General features: G+C 48.9%; 1 protein-coding gene across 1 annotated transcript in view; it reads left to right on the top strand.

Annotated features, from left to right (window-relative positions):
- The first annotated feature begins 1,998 nt into the window (after positions 1-1,998).
- VAX2 (ventral anterior homeobox 2) overlaps positions 1,999-19,730 on the top strand; it is a 55,349-nt gene continuing 37,617 nt past the window's right edge. The window contains exon 1 of the mRNA XM_084855249.1: positions 1,999-2,846. Coding sequence (XP_084711375.1) covers positions 2,540-2,846 — 307 coding nt within the window. The 5' untranslated portion in view covers positions 1,999-2,539. The remainder of the gene's footprint in view (positions 2,847-19,730) is intronic.

The following is a 19,730-nucleotide window of genomic DNA, read 5'->3' as shown; positions in this document are numbered from 1 at the left end:
TAGGCCACAGGTCGGCTGGAAACTGCCCGCAGCCTTTGCTGCCTCTGGTGGGTCACTCAGGAGTCATTTGGATGCATTTCCTAAGCATCAAAACAGTCTAATTTCTGGGGCCTGTAGAAGGAAAGGCAACTTCGCCCAGAAATTACACCAACAGGAGGCCTCTTAGGCTCCAGTCCTGTGCACTAGGGAGTAAGGACCACTGAAATCAGTTGGATTTACCTTTGAGTAAATATGCACAGAATTGTAGCGTGAATAAGGGCCTAGAAAATGAAATCACAACAAACCTCTTTCCGCCTGAACTTCCAAGGCAGAGGCACAGAGGCCCCGATCCAGGTAAAGCTAGTCCTCCTCGGGTCCCTTTGAAAACAAATGAACTTCAGCTAGGAGCAACTGGATTGTTCCCTCGATTTGGTCGTGACTAAATTTAGCGGGCTGAAGAGCAGGGATAAGAATAGGAGTATCATTTCATTACTTCAGTGGAAGTAATTGCAAATAATGTGTCTCAGGTTACACATTTCCTCTTGTCTATAAAAGCAGGTTGCAGGAAGGCGCTCCTATATTGTTGTGAGACTATATAATTTCTGTTTGGATTTCCCAGTTTACTTTCCCACCCACTGCCCAGAAAATAAATGACTCCGAGTAGAAGTAAGCGGAGGGAGAGAGGCACAATTCCAGGTTCACTTGACAGGTGAAAGTCTGTCCGTCAAGAGCGGCGGCTATTAAAACACACACAAGCCACCCATTCCGGTTCTGTAAATGATCTTTCTCTGAGCCGGATCAACGGGGGCGGGGGGGGGGGAGAAAAATAGCTCTCTCTATAGAGACACAGTAAACTCAGCTTCCCCACCCAAATAAACCCGCCTTATCCACTTTATTCTCTCCCCCCATGGGCGCGCTTTTCTTTTTTTAAGGTTGCTTAGACATCTAAAAAGAACCGTCTATTTCTCTGTCTCTCTGTGCGTGTCAAAAGAAAAATGTTTCAGGATCACGCCAACCCTCCCATTTTCCTTTCAACTGCTCTCCTAATCATAATAATCAGCGCTCCCCTAATGAAGCGGCAACAGAAGGGCACCTTCCAAAGTGGGCGAGACGTTTTCATCCGTCTGTTGAAACATCAAAACAAAACACCAGAAGCGCCATTCACCTCTCTGTCCATCCCTCCGGAGGGGCCTTTCTCGCTCGCTCGCTTCCTTTCACTAAGACAGAACTCGGGGTGACCAGCCTTCCTGATCCGTTCGTGGTAGTAATGCAGCAATGCCTGGTTTGGGTCCTGAAACTAACACAACTATTTGAAAGTGACGACGGTAAGGGCCTGAAATTGACGAGAGCCACAGCTTGAAACTTATTGCCTATTTAATACACCGCATACAGCAGGACATACATCCATTCCATTCCACCACCACCCGACACGCGCGCGCGCGCGCGCAATTCAGAACCTAATGCACCCACGCCAACTGTCTCTTGCTGCTGCTATTATCATCTGCTCTGGCTGATGCTTCTTTTAAACAAAGTCTAAAGGAAGGGAGTTTTCTTATGGAACGGGGCGCGCGGGGTTGGAGGGGAGGGTGAAATGTGTGGCGAGTCTTTGTTTGCCAATGAATGGCAAGGGAATCGCAAGCAGGAAATTACGTGTGTGGCCGCCAGTCAATTTAAAATTGCTGCTTTGCTTCCATTGCTCGCTCGTTATCCACATCTCGTTGTCTACCTCTCGCTCTGCTCCCCCCCGCCCCCCGGTCAGCAGGACCTAAAAGCACCGGTGCCGGGGAATGTCTTTCTTAAACAAATACATAGGAATAGGCAGCGAAGGCGGTGGGTGGAGGGGCGGAGACCGAGACCGAGCCCGGGCTGCCTCCGCGCCTTCCCTCTCCCTCCTCCTCCTCTTTCTCGTTGGCCACCTCCCCACCCCCACCGGCGCCTCCACCCTCCCCTAAATAATATCTCCACCCGCGTTGCCAAAGACGCCTCGATCTCCCATCCAACGTCCAACCTGGAAGGAAGTGAAGGGGGGGGGGAGCCGGGGGGAGGGAGGCAAGGAGGGCCGGCTTAGCTGCGCTCTGGCATCTCGCGTCTGGTCTTTTCTGCCTTTGCTCATCAGAGGGAGACGGAGGGAGAGAGAGAAGGACCGAGGGAGCCAGGCAGAGGCACAGCAGCGGGATGGACGGGAGCCGAAGGGAAGCTCCCTCAGGCAGGTCGGTCCGGCGAAGTTTGGCCCGGGCTGCCTGACGGGGAGGGGATCGATGGGGGTGGGGGGAGATCAGGAGCCCGGATCCGGACGGAGAGAGTTCTTCGCTCCCTGGCTGCTCCATCGCCATCCTTTGCCCCTCTGCCTCTCCTAAGGAGGGGATCTAGGGAACTCACCCCACCCACAGATTTTTTTAAAAAAAAATCTAGGGCCGAGCGGGGGCTAGGGGGAGGATCACCTCCCACCATGCTGCTCGCCTGGATCACCCGGCTGCTGGGCTTCCCGGTCTCCGGCTGTTGAGGAGCGCAATTGGGGGGGCAGAGAGAGAGAAGTGAGGTGCGGGGGGTGAGCCGGTGGATGTTCCATCCCCTGGGGGCGCCCCCAGGCATGAGCGATGGGGGGAGCGATGCAGGCAGGCACGCCCTCCTCCTGGGCGATCCCGGCGGCGGCCCCCCAGAGCGACCCCGGGACAAGGAGAGCCGCGCGCCGCTGGAGAGCGCAAAGTTGCGAGCAGGGGCTGCAGGAGGAGGCGGAGGAGGCGTCAGCGACCTGGCGGCTGGGACGTCGGCATCCAGCCCCGGCTCCTCCAAGGAGTGCGCACCGGAGACCGACAGCCAGTCCTCGGCGGGCGAGGCGGACTACTGCCGCCGGATCCTGGTGCGAGGTGAGGGCCAGCGTCCGAGGCGGGAGGCGGGCCAACCCCGCGGACGCGGGCGGCTGTTCTCCTGCCTGTCTGCTCCCATCCCGTCCGCCCCAGCCCACCTCCCTCGCCCTCCGGACAGACTCGCTATCTTGGGACACAACCCACCACTCACCACACACACGCGATCGCGCGCGCGGCGCATTTTCTAGTTGGCTTTTCTGCCCCCCACCTCGCCTCTCGCCAGTGCCCGCTCCCCTCCACCTCCAAGCCCGCCTCTGCAAAGACCGGGTGCCCCGAGGAGGGCTCCTTCTCACTTCTTTCCTCCATCCCCCCGCCCCTGCCCCGCTACTGATTTCCAGACAACCCCCTCCTTAAAGAAAAGAAAGCCCTGTCTTTCTGCAAAGATTTGGATCTGCTGCCCTCTTGTCCTTCTGCTACTCCACAGCCGCTCTCCGGCCCCTCATCCTCCGGCATCCACCCCGTCATGCTCTCTGACCCTCTCCAAAGACCCCCTGCCTCTTTTCTCTCCCCCAGACCTTGTCTTTGGCTTCCTCGTCTCCAGCCTCGTGCCAGGGGGAGGAAGACCTGCTCGCGCCGGTCTCTGGGCGAGGCCGCCAGCCCCGCTATGCCCCACCCAAGCCCCAGTCGGGCCTCGACTTCCCCGGTGTGGGTTTCCACCCAACCTTCCCGCCCCTAAGTGCCCAGCACTTGCGTGGCCCCAGCCGGCACCTCCTCCTTGGGCCTCTCCCCTCCTGGAGGGATTCACCTCCCCTTTCTACCCCCACCCCCAGGTCTTCCTCCGCCGGTCCCCGGTCCCCCCTTCTCACACACCCCCTGCCGATGCGCCTCCCTCCCATCAGGGCACTGCGGGGCTAGAACGAGGGCGGAGGAGGCCGGTAGCAAGAGATGCTGATCTGGACGCAGGCTTTCGCGCGGCGGGGCGGCGGGTGGCGAGGCTGGGATCTTTCAAGCTGGTGGGGGGAGAAAGAGATGGGGGGGCGATCTGGTCCGCTTCTCTTCTCCCGTAATCCTTCGATTGCAACGCGTGTGTGAGTGAGTGAGTGAGAAAGAGGGGGGGAGAACAATCCCGGGTGGCTGCATTAGGTTACAAACATTTGTCGCAGGAAAACAGCGTCACGGCAGCATCAGCAAGGCAAGAGCTATTTCCCCCTCCTCTCCCTCCCTCCCTCTCTCCCTCCCTCCCTCTCTCCGCCTAATAGCTCTTGAAGGGAAGGAAGAGGCAGAAAACGTGAGGCTCGCCTCTGACGCTCCCTGGCTTAGCCCGGCGCGGCTGTCGTAGCAGGCAACGGCTCAACCCTTTGCCCAAGTCTTGGTGGTGGTGGGACACCGCCAGCGCCACCAGGATGGGCCTTGCGAGCCCACCCTTGGCCTGCGTGTGCGCGTGGAAACAGGCCCGTTTCTTTTCTTCCAAGTCGAGAGGACGTTTGAGGGAGCGATTCGGAGCAGATCCGGGTGGAGTGGACGCGCTCCCGATCAAGAATACTGATTCCCAAGTGAATGTCTGATAAAGTAACTGAGGCGAAAGGAAGTATAGAGGAGGCCCGTCGCTCCACGTGTGGGTCCTCCTTCAAGAGATGTGAATGGCAGCAGGACTGGCGGTTTACGAAAGCCGAGAATATTCACGCAGCCATCAACTGATCCCTCCCGATTGTCTTTCAGTCTGTTCCCATGTTAACTCTCTCTCTCTCTCTCTCACACGCACACACACACACACACACACACACACGAAGAGGCTTGCGTCTCCCTAAAAATACAACCATTTATTATGGCAAGGGTCCACAGCATCAGATGCATAAGGCAGAATAAGTCTGACTCTTCGTTGGTTTTGCCTCTATGTACCCTTCCTTCCTTCCTTCCTTCCTTCCTTCCTTCCTTCCTTCCTTCCTCTTTCTCTCTCGACTGTCAGCCATCGTAGTTACAGGTTTTAGGATCGAGGTGTCCGAATGTGAATCTCATATTTATGATGCTTTCTCCATCCACCAGGAATACTGTTTCGTCTGCCCTAGTCTGGTTCTTTTCCTTTGTAATGTTTTATTATTTTCTCTTTCTTTCAAGGTTTGGTGTGACTGATAGCTAGATACTTAGAGATAATTCATTGTTACTGATCTGGGATGTATTGATGGCCTTTTGTCCACCATTGCGTCCAAAGCAAGCGGACTTTTAAAGAAAATTAACGCGTGAATAATTCTAATACATAGCCCAGTTATTCGTGCTGGTTCGATTCTGCCTGTGCGCGCACGCAGCGTCCCTCCGCGAATTGATAGCCACGGTCGTTCTGGAGATCCCTTTCTCTCGCCGGTTTGTTCTCTGACCCTCGCGGTCGACGGAGGCCTTTCTCCTCCTTCGCCTCCAGGTGGAAATTGCAAGCAGCCAGGCCCGGAGCGTTGCAATGGTCAACGAGCGGCTTCTGTAGACCGATCCGGATCCTCTCCGGATTTGGGTCTTTGCATTTGCTAAGACACCTCAAAGGGCTGCGGTGGCTTCATCACGGGCCCATTCCTAATGGGTCTTCCCAAGAGAGGAGGCTGGCAGGCACGCAGGCATGGAGGGTGGGTGGGAATTGAAGCCCCGAGAAACCTGCTCCTTTGCCCGCGCAAGGCCGAGAGAAAACCGCGCCAGCCCTTTGGCCCTCCTCCTCCTCGTTGTTCGAGCCACTGCTGCTGGGCTTCAGCCCTCAGCCAAGCAAAGTAGCTCCCCTCCGTGATTCACGCACCCCACAAGGAAGTCTCCATTTTAAACGAGATATTTCCCACGGAAACCAACATATTCTCCTTCCACGGTTTTTTGGTTTGCTTGCTTTGCTTTTAAATATGTGTTGCAACAGCGGAAGAGAAAAAACAAGCGAAGGTCTTGTGTAAACTGCCCAGCATTTTTCAAATCCGCCCCCACCATGAATCTGGCTTCCCACCGATCTTCCCCTGCCCCCATTTAAGAAGCAGGGAGGAGGGGATGCAGGTTACATTCCGCAAATTTGGAGTTTGGAATATTTGTATGGGGATGGAAAGAAGTTGTGCAGTCGGGATATACAAAGAACATGGGCCTAGGCAATATTTGTAGAAGGAAGGGCAGAAAGAAAGAGAGAACATTGCCATTTCCCTTTGCAGATAGATAGATAGAGATCAGTAGCTAAATTTGCCTGTCGATATTTACATTTATTTGAGCACAGGACAGGAAGGCCTGGCCTGTTATGGTCCATGGGGTCACAAAGAGTCCGACACGACTGAATGACTGAACAACAACAACAACAAAGCAGTAAACTTGGCAGGTATATATTTAAATGGCAGCAGACCTTTCATCTGTTTCTCTTTTCATTTGTCCGGTGTGGCCTTGTATACTACTTGAATTAAAGATGGCTCCCCACACAGTTATTTTAGACTGCTTTCCATTCTCCTATTTTTTCCCCTTAGTATTCTTCAGTTTACTGGCAAATGTCTCTGATACATGTGTTGATCTGTGGATCGGTAGATAGATAACTAGATAACGATTTCATTATAGGTAGAAAAATAGATGTGCTCGATGTTTGTATAAACTACCAGTTTACATCATGAGATATCCACACATCCTTGCCTTCTCAAGCCTTTTGACACTGACATTTGCACGCAAGAGTTGTTTGCTCGCTCTCAGTGGCATTCCTCACCACAATCTTCAGCCCACTGCATGGAAATGTCAGTTTTCAAGGAAACACGTTTACTTTGAAGTAAGTGATCCCAGAGCTGCTGGCTTCTAACTAAGGTGGTCTGGGATTTTGGCAAGCTGTCCAATTTACTTCAAAGGAAGTACATTATCCTCAATCCAGATAACGCTTTGTCTCAAGTGGGCATTGGATCAGAGCCACAGGGTCAAAATGCAGCCAGACATTTAGGCCCTCCGCAAGTTCTACTGATCTCAGTAAGAGAGTCCAGCACATGCATTAGTCTCTGCTCTTGAAATCTGTGTGACTCACATACAACGTTTAGTTGGTGATAGATCGTGCCCTACATTATTTAGACAGCCCTGTGTTATATAACCCCACCTTAGTGTTATTTAATTGCCATAGGCCTACCGGCTGGTGTTCCTTTTAAAAACAAATATTTGGTTTCATAGATGCTTTGCTTTTATTGATATTTAGTCGAATGTTCATTTGTTCATTTGCTTTGGTACTACAGTGCTGTAGTACTAATTTATGATGGAAAGCAAATTATGGTTATAAACAAATACATTTGCTGCCATTTGGGGCATGATGGAGGCTAAGTTAGGGTGAAATCCACCTACCTGGGAGTAAGCCCCATTGAACTTAATAGTACTGAGTGGATATTTCCAGGATTGCACTGTTAAGCACTTTAAAATCAAAGTGATTCCAGTAGGAGAGATTTAAGCGCTGGAAGGCACACACACACTATTATCTGTATATGTGTCTCTCTCTGGGATTGGTTGTGCAAGGAAGTGTGCGTGCGTGTGTGTGTGTGTGTGTGTGTTCCCTTCTCTCCGTTTTCCTCTCCATCTCCATGCATGCATGGCAGTTTTCAAGCGACAGTTGTGTAACGTAACCTCTTAACTCAATGATCTTTTTAAGTAAGTTGCATTTTTATAAACACAATCACCCTACATTTCTTCCCTGGTTCTCCCTCTCACCTCTATTTTTTTCTGGCCCAGAGGCACCCTTGCTTCTCTCTCTCTCTCTCTCTCTCTCAAAAGGTCCCCACCCTACCCCCGCTTTCATCTTCCAGGCTATCCTTATCACTCCTGGGTTTCCTTCCTTCTTTACAATTCTGTCTGCCTGTCTGTTTTCCTCTCTCAGTGGAGATCTAGAAAACCCTTTTTAAAAAGCCCCACCCCCCACCCCCGCTCCAGGTTTCCTTTTCTTTCGACAGAAAACATATTTCTGAATACAGCCCCTCCCCGGCCCCTGTCTTGGTCAGTCAGCCCCTGACCTGTCTCTAAGGCCGTTCGCCTTGGCATCCCTCGCCGGGGAAAGCCGCCCAGCTGCCAAGGAAGCCTGTAGGATGTTTCAAGTTCGTCGTGTCAGTTTCGCCGTAGGAAGTTATGGGGAGGTGTGGTCTGGTCTGCTTTTGCAAGGTGTCAGTGAAGGGGCACATCTCAATGCGGGGAGGGACGTGTCGCAGGGAGTTTAGGGCGGGGAGGGGACAGAGGAGAACGGGACTTGCGATTTCTGCGTGCGCAGCAGTGTGTGCGCCGGTCTGGCCTCCTTTTAAGGCTGATGCTTGGAGGATACCTTGTGAGAAGCCGGGGTCATCCCGAGGCCACAGGGACACCTAAATACCGTACAAGCTTCTGCGCTCTTTGCCAAACTCTTTAGGAGCAAATATTCCGAAGGCTTGTTGTCTTGCTACGTGCCTAACCTAGGATCCTAACCAGGCTGACTTGGCGATAGATAGATAGATAGATAGATGTGGTTTTTAAGGTGTTCTTTTTAATGTGTTATGTTTTTATTTGATTATGGTTTTTATTTTCTAACTTTTTGTAAACCACCTTGTTTGGAGATATAGAAACACAACACTGCTGCAATCCTATACCCACTTCCCTGGGACTAAGCCTCATTGAACTCAATGAGATTAGCTTCTGAGTAGGGATGTATGTATGTATTTCATTTCTATACCGCCCAATAGCCGAAGCTCTCTGTACAGTTCACAAAAATTAAAACCACAGTGCAGTATAAAGCAATAAAAAAATGGCGGCCAGTCCATTTCCGGGCCGATTCAAAGCGCTGGTATTTACATTCAAAGCCCTTAACGGCTTGGGGCCAGGTTATCTGAAGGATCGCCTCCTCCCATATGTGCCTGCCTGCCTGGACCTTAAGATCATCCTCAGCGGCCCTTCTCCGTGAGCCCCTGCCAAAGGAAGTGAGGCGGGTGGCTACTAGGAGGAGGGCTTTTTCTGCTGTGGCACCCCGGCTGTGGAATGAGCTCCCTAGTGAGGTTCGCCTGGCACCTACATTGTATTCTGTCCGGTGCCAGGTGAAGACCTTTTTATTTTCCCAGGCATTTTAGCTTTTTAGCTATTTAGACTTTTAGCTTTGCTGTTTTAAATCTGTATTTTAAATCCTTGCACTGCTGCTAGGTTTTATTCTGGTTTTATTCTGGTTGTATTGTTTGCTGTGGTTTTAATGTTTTATATATTTTGTATTGTTTTATTGTGTGCTCTTTGGTTTTAATTTTTGTGAACTGCCCAGAGAGCTTTGGCTATTGGGTGGTATAGAAATGAAATAAATAAATAAATAAATAAATAAAACATGAACGCTCAAAACCACAATATAACAGTACAACCAGAATGAAACCTAGCAGCAATGCAGAGATTTAAAATGCTGATTTAAAACACCAAAGCTAAAAGACTAGGAAGCTAAAATGCTAAAATACTGGGAGAATAAAAGGTCTTCACCTGGCGCCAGAAGTACAAGGTAGGCACCAGGCAAACCTCTCTAGGGAGCTCATTCTACAGCCAGGGTGCCACAGCAGAAAAGGCCCTCTTCCTGTTAGCCACCTGCCTCACTTCCTTTGTATAGGACTGTGCTGTAAATAAATGCTTACACACAGTGGTGCATCTAGGGCCTGACTTTGGGGCAATCAGAGCAGCAGAAACAGACTCCATTTTATTCCTTTAATCATGACAGTGCTGTGATTTAATTGAGTTTAAAATGAAAGACTGTACATGCTCAGTTTGTTTTTAACATCAGAGTTGGCAAACAGTTTTGTTGTTATCGTTCCAAAATATCCGGAAAGTAGAGGCACTTCTAAAGCATGGAATAGCAGTTGTGTTTGGGAAGGGAGAAGAGAAATGTAAGTTCTGTGCTTCAGAGCTGAAAGAAGACACATGGCCATCTAAAGGGCCCGATATGACCATTAAATTCAGGGTCTAAAATTACCTAGCTGCACCCTGCAAGAGGATAGATAGATCATTACACAACAAAATTAGAGAGAGAGAAAGGGCACTTGGGTAGCTAAACCCCACACTGGACAGAGGCAAGGTCTAGCTGAAGTGAAGCACTTTAAAGTCCCTTTGTTTCAAATCTCTCCCTTGAAAGCACTTAATTTGGATTGGATCATGCCAAGTAGTGAATTGCTGGCAATCAGAACCAAGCGCATTCACCATTCTTGATTAAAACCCGAAAGCAACCCATAAGAACACACAGGACGGGGATTTATTTCTGTAAAAGTTGTGCACATAATCTAAGGGAAGGGGCCTTCTAGAACGGTGTTGTCTGTAAACAATTTTGGAGAGAAGAGATGATTTTTTAAAATATATGTAAATATCTGTTTTAATACTAACATTGTCTTGTCGAGTTTATGCACGACGGCACCTTGCACTGCATGAATTCTATTTCCCAATTTAAGATTCATTTTTTAGCTGCATAACTTGTCATATCCACCTGATGGAAACAAAATTATAGTTTGAAATGTACTTAAAAAACAACATAAAATGGAATCCTATTTCCATTTTAAAATACACGACCAAAAAAGGGTGGTCATCTATCCAGAAGAATATCGATTTCCTTCACCTTGAAGAATCCCTGTGAATGGGCGCATGAGCGACCCAGCAAGGAAGGCCTTGTTCATGAGTCCTTCTTACTGGATCGTGCCCCATTCTGCATTGAGAATCGAGGTGCCAGCCCATTTGGGCGCCGGGCCCTGAGAAATAAGCAGAAGATCCGAATTCTTACAAGAAAGATTTCTAGGTCGCTTTTCTGTGCAGAAGGATTTGCAGCGGGGATCTCGCGTTTATCAAAACCCGCTGGCGGTCCCAGGTTGGGTCCGCTGAGGAAATGGAACACTGGATCTTTTAAAGAAACAGCCCGAGGTGGAGGTGGGGGCGATTCTCCCCCTCCCCCTCCCGAATCCAGTTCGTGGTCTCGGCTCGCCTCCTTTCTGAAGTCTGATTTGATCCTGATTCCAAAGTGGCAGGGCGAGGTGGAGGCCTGGCGCTTCCGCCTCGTTCAATAAAAACATGAGATTTCCTCCATTTTACCGCAAAGGCCCCCGATCTGTCACAAAATGGAGGCAAGGCGGGGGGGGGGGCAAAATTACAAGGGGATAATCCATAGGAAGTCCATAGGAAATCAGACGGTTTAAGCGGAATGAACTTTGTTGGATTGGGGCCAAAGCATGTAGACACGGCTCTTCAACACTTTTAGACAAAAGAAAAAGCCCCGTGGTTGCAGGGAAATTTAAAGCAACCGTACGTGTCTAGCCTCACGGCCAAAATCCACTATTAATAATAATAAATATATAATATGATATGATATAATATCTGTTTTTAGCCCAGTGTAAGTTTCTAGAATGAAGATTTAGGTGCATCTCCACTTGAGAAATCCGGCCTGGAATTTCCTTCCGGATATAATCCCTGTTGCGTTTCTCTCTCTTTTTCTGTCCTCGCCCCACACCCAAGGCAGAATTCTTCGTCGTCGTCGTCGTCGTTGTTGTTGTTTGGAGGTGAGGAGGTGGGGGAATGGGAAAGGCAGGGAGAGCTTGTGAATGACAGAAGAAAAAGACGAAGGGAGGAAGAGATCCTATTTTTAACAGCAGACATACCTGCATTTTATCCCCCGCCCCAACCTTGAACAGGATCCATCGGAAAGGTCTCCGGCGCAATCCCATTAGAAGCACTTGTAGTTCGCTTGCGCAACAGCCATTCGTTTCAAAGGGGCTTGCGGAGGAGACCTTCCCGCGGGATCTCACCCCATTAGGTTGGAAGCAGGTCTCCTTGTTATCCCAGGGCTTGACTTCCTAGTGCACTGAAATAGGATTAGGACTTCGGCCTTGAAAACGGTGTAAAAATAACTGAGCGGGTTGATTCCTTTTTATTTTGGCTACAACGACGGCCGCCGCCTGTGTATTTTTTCTAAGAGGGGCCCGATCAATTCAAAATCCAGGCCTTTTTCTGCCATGGGGGGTGGCAAACGCTATAACGTTTCATTTGTAACTTATCATAGGCACCAGGCTAAATGTCTCCTTCGGACCAGGAAAAAATGTGGCATAGTGAACTTGAGAGGGGACTCTGCGCGTCCTGACGCCCCGCCTAGCGGGTTTCGGGGGAATACTTTCCCACAAGCCTTGAAGGCGGAGAAAACCGCGAGACCATAATCCGGGGGGGGGGGGGGTTCTCTTGCGCAAGCTCCACTGTAATGAATGGAAATTGGCCGACAACAGGGCGGCGTTTATTCCACCTCTCCGCTTTGACTGAAAATGTAGCCTGCTTTTACTTATACTTTTGAGCGATTATTTTAGAGGGGAAATGACGGGTTTTCTTTTCAAAAATTGCTGTCAAGCAATAAACCCGGGACAGTTGTAGGAAGCCACAGAAAACTACAGAGGCCGTCTTCTGTTCCTAACCCCCACCGCCCACTACCAATTGTTTAGTAAAAATAATAATTATTATGATAATGTTGGACCATTTTATCACTGGGTTCTTTTTACTGATTTATTTCACATTTAAGTTGAGATCTTAAATATTCCTGGAGAATGAATACACCTACTGGAAATTCAGTTTTATTTATTCAGCCTCTCCATTTTGAATGAAAATAAATTATTGAGAATATATTAGACGTGTGATAGGTTATTGTTGCTGTTGATATTTCAGTGTGAAAAATCTATACATTTTATTTTTACTATACAGGCAGCTGTATAATATTATAGAGACAGATTATCCATACACACAACAACGATTCGCAGAGCGCACACGCACAACTTACAAGCGATATAATTCACACCACCGAAAGGGAGCGCTACGCAAAACAAGCGCCCTGATCCCGCTACAGTCGCAGTCCCATACATGTCTACTCCGAAGTAAGCCCCACTGAATTCAATGGGACCTACTCCAAAGTCTGTGTGTGCAGAGTTTCACTGGTACGCACTTTGACGCCCCTCTAGAAGGGCAGGAGGGCATTTTGTGGCCATCTCGGCTCTGCGTGGTTCGCAGATCCATTCGTGGGGTTCCTAGGGGGCAAAGCGCCTCACCTTGGCGCAGGCTCCGCCGATGGTTGCCCAGGTGGAAGTCAGACCACAGGACTTCGTCGTGACTGGCTTGGGCGCAAGATTCTTCCAAATGCACTCCTCAATTTCAGCCCAATCCAGATCAGCTTCACTTGGAAATTGGTCCAACTGATTCCAGTAGACCTGGCTTCCACGAGGTGCCGTAAACAACAACACAGCCACAGGTGCGATGTGATCAATCTTAAACATCGGATAGATGAGATAGATAGATAGATAGATAGATAGATGATAGATAAATAGATAGATAGATGATAGATAGATAGACAGACAGACAGACGCTTCTCGATGTGATGCCTGCAAAATGCACATCGGGGCTACAGCGGTACCGTAGCCACCGTTGCTCTTCTCGACAGTGGATGCAATTGGTTCTCATGGGTATCCCTTAAATTCAGACATTCCCCCTTAAACGGCAGGTGAATCGATCCAAGATCTCTCGCAGTGGGCGCCAGGCCGTTCTTCCCCTCGCCTTCCTCACTCCGCCGGTCTCCGCGGCATCCCGGAGACTTTCCCCTGTTTCTGGACTGATCAAGTATTGATACCGCATGAAGCGCAATAAACACCCTAGGCGTCGGTATCTCTAGCCGGACAGGCGGCGATGATCGGGTTTCAGAGCAGCCGCACACAATTCTGTAATCTCATATTCAAGATTTCGAGGGTGGGGAGAAAGCGAAAGGATTGCATATGGAGAAAAGTAAAGGAAAAGAAATTGGGGGATGAGCTAAACAGGCAGGCAGAACTGAGGCAGGGAGAAAGGAAGTTTCAGCCAGGCATTGGTTGAGAGACATTTTATCCCCTCGCCCAGGGTCAAATCTCTCTTTATTGCGGACTAGCAAGCAACTCAAGCCGATCTACAGAGTATCCCGTTCATTTCACTGGGATTTGCACTGTGACAACAATATGTTCAAGACCAGGACGTAGCCAGCCTAAAAGTTCGGGGGGCGGGGCAGCCAAAAAAGTAAGGGGGCAGCTCATCTGGTTTGCAAGCCTTTTAAAGACAAAGGTGTGTTTTAATCATTTGTTTGTAAAATAACAACAACAACATTGGGGAGCAGAAAAGCTTTGCGGGGAGAGCCCCCCCCCCCCAGTGCACAGGCCCTTTCACTGGTTTGCGGTTGTGTGGTCCACGCACAGCTTAAGGAGCTGCAATTGGCTTTCAGGTCATTTGGACGCATCCGTCTTCATGGGACAAAATCCCTTCACACCTCGGCTGCACTGAGTGGTGACTCGTCCTGGGCTTTTTGCAAATGCTCCGTCTGAACCGACAAAGGCGCCTTCAGTCCAGAAACCTCGTGCTTAGAACTTTTACACACACAAAGTTCTTCCAGAACACACCGCGCTAAATGTTCCCTTTGCGCATAAATGTGTGTTCCTCGCAAAATGCAGGTGTACACTTACTCCGGGGTCAATACTCAAATTTGCGAATTTCTTCACGCAGTTTATGACTTCAAAAAAAATCTCCCGCAGAAAAGCCATTAATTCGCGCGATCAAATTCATTATTTTGTGGGGTGGGGGTTTTGTTTTTGTGGGTTGTTCTTTTTTAATCAAAGTCATCGGCAAACAAGGCCAATTCTGGAAATCTCGGGAATTTGCAAAGCCACCTCGCGTTCTAGCGGCAGTTCAAGGGGCGGGGCGCGTCGTCATAATTCTGTTGCGAGGCTCTGTTCAAATCTGCCCGCGCCTTCCCCACCTCGAGATTGTCGCGTTCCCACAGGGCGCGGATGGCATCTTTTTGTCCCCCCATTTGCAGCCCACAGAAAGAGGCCCGCCAGGCAGGTGTTTTCCTCCCTTCCTCCGTATCCTTTGCAAATTGCAATCTTCTAAAGAAAATGTTCACCCAAAACAGAAGGGGCGCAGAGGAGCGGGAGAGAAAGGGAAATACGGTGCGTTTTTCTTTTCTTTTCAAAAGATGTTCTTGTGTTGCCACCTTTGAGTGAGAGTGATGAATTCACACCCGCATCTGTTTTCGCGCATGTCAAATCTGCTTAGGCATCTGCGGTCCTATGCACGTCACCTTTAGAGAGAAAGGTGTAGCGCGGCCTTCCCCAACCTGGTGCCCTCCGGATGTGTTGGACTATAACTCCCAGCATGCTGGGCGTTGTAGTCTAACACATCTGGAGGGCACCAGGTTGGCGAATGCTTGTGTCCTGCAAAAGCTCTCACGTTATTCGGAAGAAGTAGGTGCCATGGATTTTCGTGGGATTGTCTTGGTCTAAGTCAGGGGGCCCAGTGCAGCTCAGGGAAGGAAAAGAGGGAGGGCTGCAGGAGAATTTCCGGCGCGTTGGGAGCGGAGAAGTTGGCCCTCTCCGCGGTAAAGCGTGAAAAGCTGACCCCTGATCGCGGATTCACGCAACGGGCATCCCTTCGGAGCTCGGCCGTTCGGGAGAAGTACGGCGCGGAGGTCTGCCGCTGCGCTCCCTGGCGCAATCCAGCGAGGCGCCCTCCGGCCTGAGTACCTTTGAAATGAAAAGGGGGGCTTAATGATACCGAGGTGCTCGGAAAGATCCGCGGGTGAGCGCTGAGTGCCCGGTCCGGGAGCGCCTGTGTTTGCAGGAACTGCAGGCCCGGAAGGAGGGTCCCAACAACAGGGTATTTGTACCGGAGTAGTCCAATCCCACTGAAATCGTGGGAGGTTAACTGACGGCTTAAATCTAGTTTCTTGGTCAGAAAGGTCTGGGGGGGGGGGGAATGGAAATAGTGGGCGCGTTTCTCTTTCTCCTCCTCTGCTGCAATATCTGGATAATAATACTGGTCTACTCTACAGGGCTGTTGTAAGGATTACTGATATAAAGTATGGGAAGACCTGAGATGCGCAGGGATAAGTGCTAAAGCGGCAAAAGCACATTTACTGAGGAGTAAAGCCCGTGGGCCTTGCGCGGCGCGGCGCGGCACGGCACGCCCCTTTCCTTTCCTTTCCTTTCCTTTCCTTTCCTTTCCTTTCCTTTCCTCTTTTTCTGTTTTTCTCTCCCGCTCCTCCATGTCCTTCCTAGACAGCCCTGGCCTATTCGACTGGTCGTATAAGCATTCCTAAAACGACAGCTATTTCTTGCCTTTCTTCTCCCGCCGCCCTTTCTGGTTCGCCAGCAAGGGGCTGGGGGCACACCGGCGGTGACGGGAGGGGCCAGTTTATTCCCTTCGCCGCCCGCCGCCGCCACCGGCGTCTCGGCCGGCCAAGCTAATCAGGCGCTTCAGGCTGGCTTCCCGTAAGCAAAGGCAGGCCGGGACGAGGATGTTCTCTCTCGGGACAGAAGTGTCTCTGATAGTGATATGGCGTGGCGTGGCGTGGCGCGGGCGCGGACGGATAGACGCCTCTTCTTCATCATTATCTTCATCTCCAGTTCGATAGATTTGACTATTTCTATAATGCGGATGCCTGAAGACTGTTTATTTTATCTGTGTGTATTTAAATTATTTGTATACTGCTCGACATCCTAAGATCTCTAAGCGGTTTATTTATGTAATCCATAAAACACTATATGCGCCAGTCCGCCCTTTCATCCATTCGTTGATGGATGGCAAATGTCCCCCATAAGTCTTTGGTACCTGAATGTCGATGGGCGCGATCCAGAGGGAAGGTCTCCTCTGCTGCAGAAGATGCGCAAGAGCATCTCCCATTCCCTTCCATGGGTCTTGCGAAGGAGAGCGTCTTCCGGCGGGATCGTGGCCAACGCACCTCCACACGATTCCCAAGTCGGGGGAAGCCCCTTCTCCGCCTGCCCTTGGGGTGGGGGGGGGGGAGAATGCCTAGACGAGAACAGAGCGATCCTAAACCTCATTCATAAATCGCGTGGCTGAGAAAGTGCCTTTGAACTCTGTGGGATGAGCGCCAAGGTCTCTTCCGGAGGAGGCGAGAGGAATTTCTCCGGATTGCCGAAGAAGCCATGTTTGGAATCCATGGGATTTCCTTCTAGGCGGTGTCTTCAAGATTGGGGAAGTGGAATTTGATGCTAGAGTAGTCCTGCAAAATGAACTGGACCGATCTGGATGGAGGCAGATTAAGTCTTCATTGACATGGAGTGGTTTTCCCAGAAAGACACCGTCATTTTCTTCCTTCCTTCGAAATGATAGATTAGAGGCAATCCATACTCTTGAATCCAGTACTTCACCCTGGCTTGTTCTCTATCCCATGCATCTAGACTAGCCTTCCCCAACCTGGTGACCTCCCCCCCAGGTGTGGTGGACTACAATTCCCATAACCCCCAGCCAGCTATGCTTGGGAAGCCCACATTGATATTCCCCCCCCATCCTTCTTATGGGACCCTTGGCTACCAGGTTGTGTGGTTGTTTCCTTTGGTTGTTCTTGTCTTTTCTTTCCATTCTTAAAGAAATATACAAATATAAAGAAATATTAAGAGTATCCATAATTTATTAAGGTTTTATTAATAATAATGACAATAAGCAATAATAGATATGAAAGAGAAGGGTTAAAACAAAAATGAGAACAGAAAGGTTGAGTTCTGAAAAACAGGTAAATCGTTTTTCATGAGATACTAAAGCACTGGGGGCAAAAGAAGCTTCTAATAATTAAATTATGTCTCTCTTATTACCGTCTTTGGGCTCTGTGGAATTACGGAAATCCACAATTTGTTTCCAGTGAGATGTAGGCAGATAATGCTGAGATAGACAAGGATAAAAAGAAAACAGGAGATGGGCAGGATGGGATGGGGCAGGACTTTTTTGGTGTTAGCTGAGCAAGGATTGAGATGATCAGATCACCACTAAGGAATCTGTCGATCCCAGTTTCTCGGTTTGTCCCAAACTTGAGAATTTCTTTTAAAAGTTTGCATGAAAACTCATAAGGATTTTTCTGCACATTTCTCCTAATACATGCATGCCTTTCCCCCCTAATATACACATTTTCTGCAAACAATTTTCCTAATATAATGCATTTTGGAACATTATTTTCCCTGATATCCACCTTTGTATGCTTTTTTTTTTTTTTTTAACTGGAGAACTCTATTGCAAGATTCAGCAAAGTGCAAATTTCAAAGGATAACTGAGCTTCAGTTTGCATATTGGTTCAAAAGTGCAAAGTTGGTACGTGCAAAGTACGTTCCCATTAAACTGTGAACTGAATGAATTTCTCCCGCATCCCTAACTGGCTGATCTGAATACTATTCAGGTAGCCAAAATGGATTTGAGTGAAGTTTGTGGGGCAGCTTTCATTTGGGAGGGTGAGAGAGGGAAAGTGTGGGGGTGTGGGCCTGTGGAGGGAGATGGTGGTGGAGAAGAAGGAAATAAAATTTTACATTTAAAGTGTTTGAGGATATTAAGAAAGAGGAGCTGGGTGAGAGGAAACAGACCTAAAATTGGTGAGGAAAGGCCTTGGGAACAGGTTTGAGCCTAATGTTATGAGATAGGAACATATTCAGTCAGATTATGGTCATATACTCATATATGCAGCTCTGAAGGAGTTGGTAGGTTGAGAACACAAACCATGCAGAAATAAATTCAAGAATGAACATTTCTAAATTCTCTGTTTGCCACAAAGCAAACATTGTCCCTAAACCTAATTTTTAAGTGTCTCTAAATGAGGCCAAAGGTGGGATGTACATGTTTTTAATAAATAACAACAATGAAATCATTGTGTGGCATTTGAGTGTTAAAATCACCCCAAACCACCACCGTCCTGAAAATCAGCACTGGGCACACATTCTGTGAATGCATGTGGAAAAGAGCTTTTATTTAAAACTGTGATTTGGGATGGCTGACCTTTACTTTAAAATATGGATGAGAACATAAATGCCGAATGTCAACACATAAGCAGCTACTCTAAAACATGCTTACTTGGAGGGCAGTCCCAATGCGTCCAATGGGATTGGCTTCATGTGCAGCTGAGATGCAAAACTGTCCACCGTGAGGAGTTCTCCAGGCCCTGTTTTGAGCTATAGGTGCACTTGATCATAGTTGATACGGCCCGTAAGCTGAAGCTCAACAAAACTAAATCATGAAATACAATAACACAGTAAAACGTAATATAAGAACCATAAGTTTGAAGTGTAATAAAGCCAAAGTAAGAAATCCAGATAAAAGCCAGCAGCGGTATAAAGATCTTAAAAGGCACTAAGTTTTAAAACTGAAGGGCTGAAGAAACTGGGAGAATAAAAAGGTCTTGGCCTGGTGCTGAAAGGACCACAATGCTGGAGCCAGGGAAGCCTCTGGGAAGCTCATTCCACAGCTGGCGTGCCAAGGCCCTCTCCTTTGTAGCCACCCACCTCATAGCCACCCACCTCGCCTCATTCAACAGGGATCCCTGGAAAAGGGCCTCTGAGGATGATCTGGGCAGGTATATATGACAGGAGACGATCCTTCAGATAACCTGGTCCCAACCTCTTTAGGGCTTTGTAGGTTAATGCCAGCACTTTGAATCAGATCCAGAAACAGACTGGCAACTAGTGCAGATCACAAAGCCCTGAGGTAACATGATGAAATCAGCCAGTTCCTGTTAATGATCTCACTGCCCTATTTTGGACCAGCTGAAGTTTCTAGACCATTTTTAAAGGCAGCCCAGCCCATAGCACACTGCAGTAATCCAAACATGCTTCTGAGCAGTGCGTTGCAAATTGCAGTTCACTTACAGTTTTTTAATTAGGAAGGATTTACCCTAAAAGGCCTGTCCCCTACAGCTGCCTTGCAAGCTATGCTTCATGACCTACCAATGCTAAATAGCATCCAGCAATTGCCATCCAACTAAATTTTCCATAGCATAAACCAGCCTTCCCATCCTGGTGCCCTCCAGATATGCTGGACTACAACCGATCCCATCATTGGAGATAAAATGCAACAGATAAGGCAGCTGTTTAAACAAAGAATTAAAAGGAGAATGTCTCACAATTCAACTGACAATGGAATCTTCTCGAAATTCTGTATTGGCTGCCTGTTTTTTAAAAAGAGTTTTAGTTT

The sequence above is a fragment of the Heloderma suspectum genome, chromosome 5 (assembly GCF_057233095.1).
Source record: "Heloderma suspectum isolate Gila_16-S chromosome 5, 16-S_ref, whole genome shotgun sequence".
Classification (NCBI taxonomy): domain Eukaryota; kingdom Metazoa; phylum Chordata; class Lepidosauria; order Squamata; family Helodermatidae; genus Heloderma; species Heloderma suspectum.
Note: the sequence above shows the minus strand (reverse complement) of the source record. Positions and strands in the feature narration are given on the sequence as shown.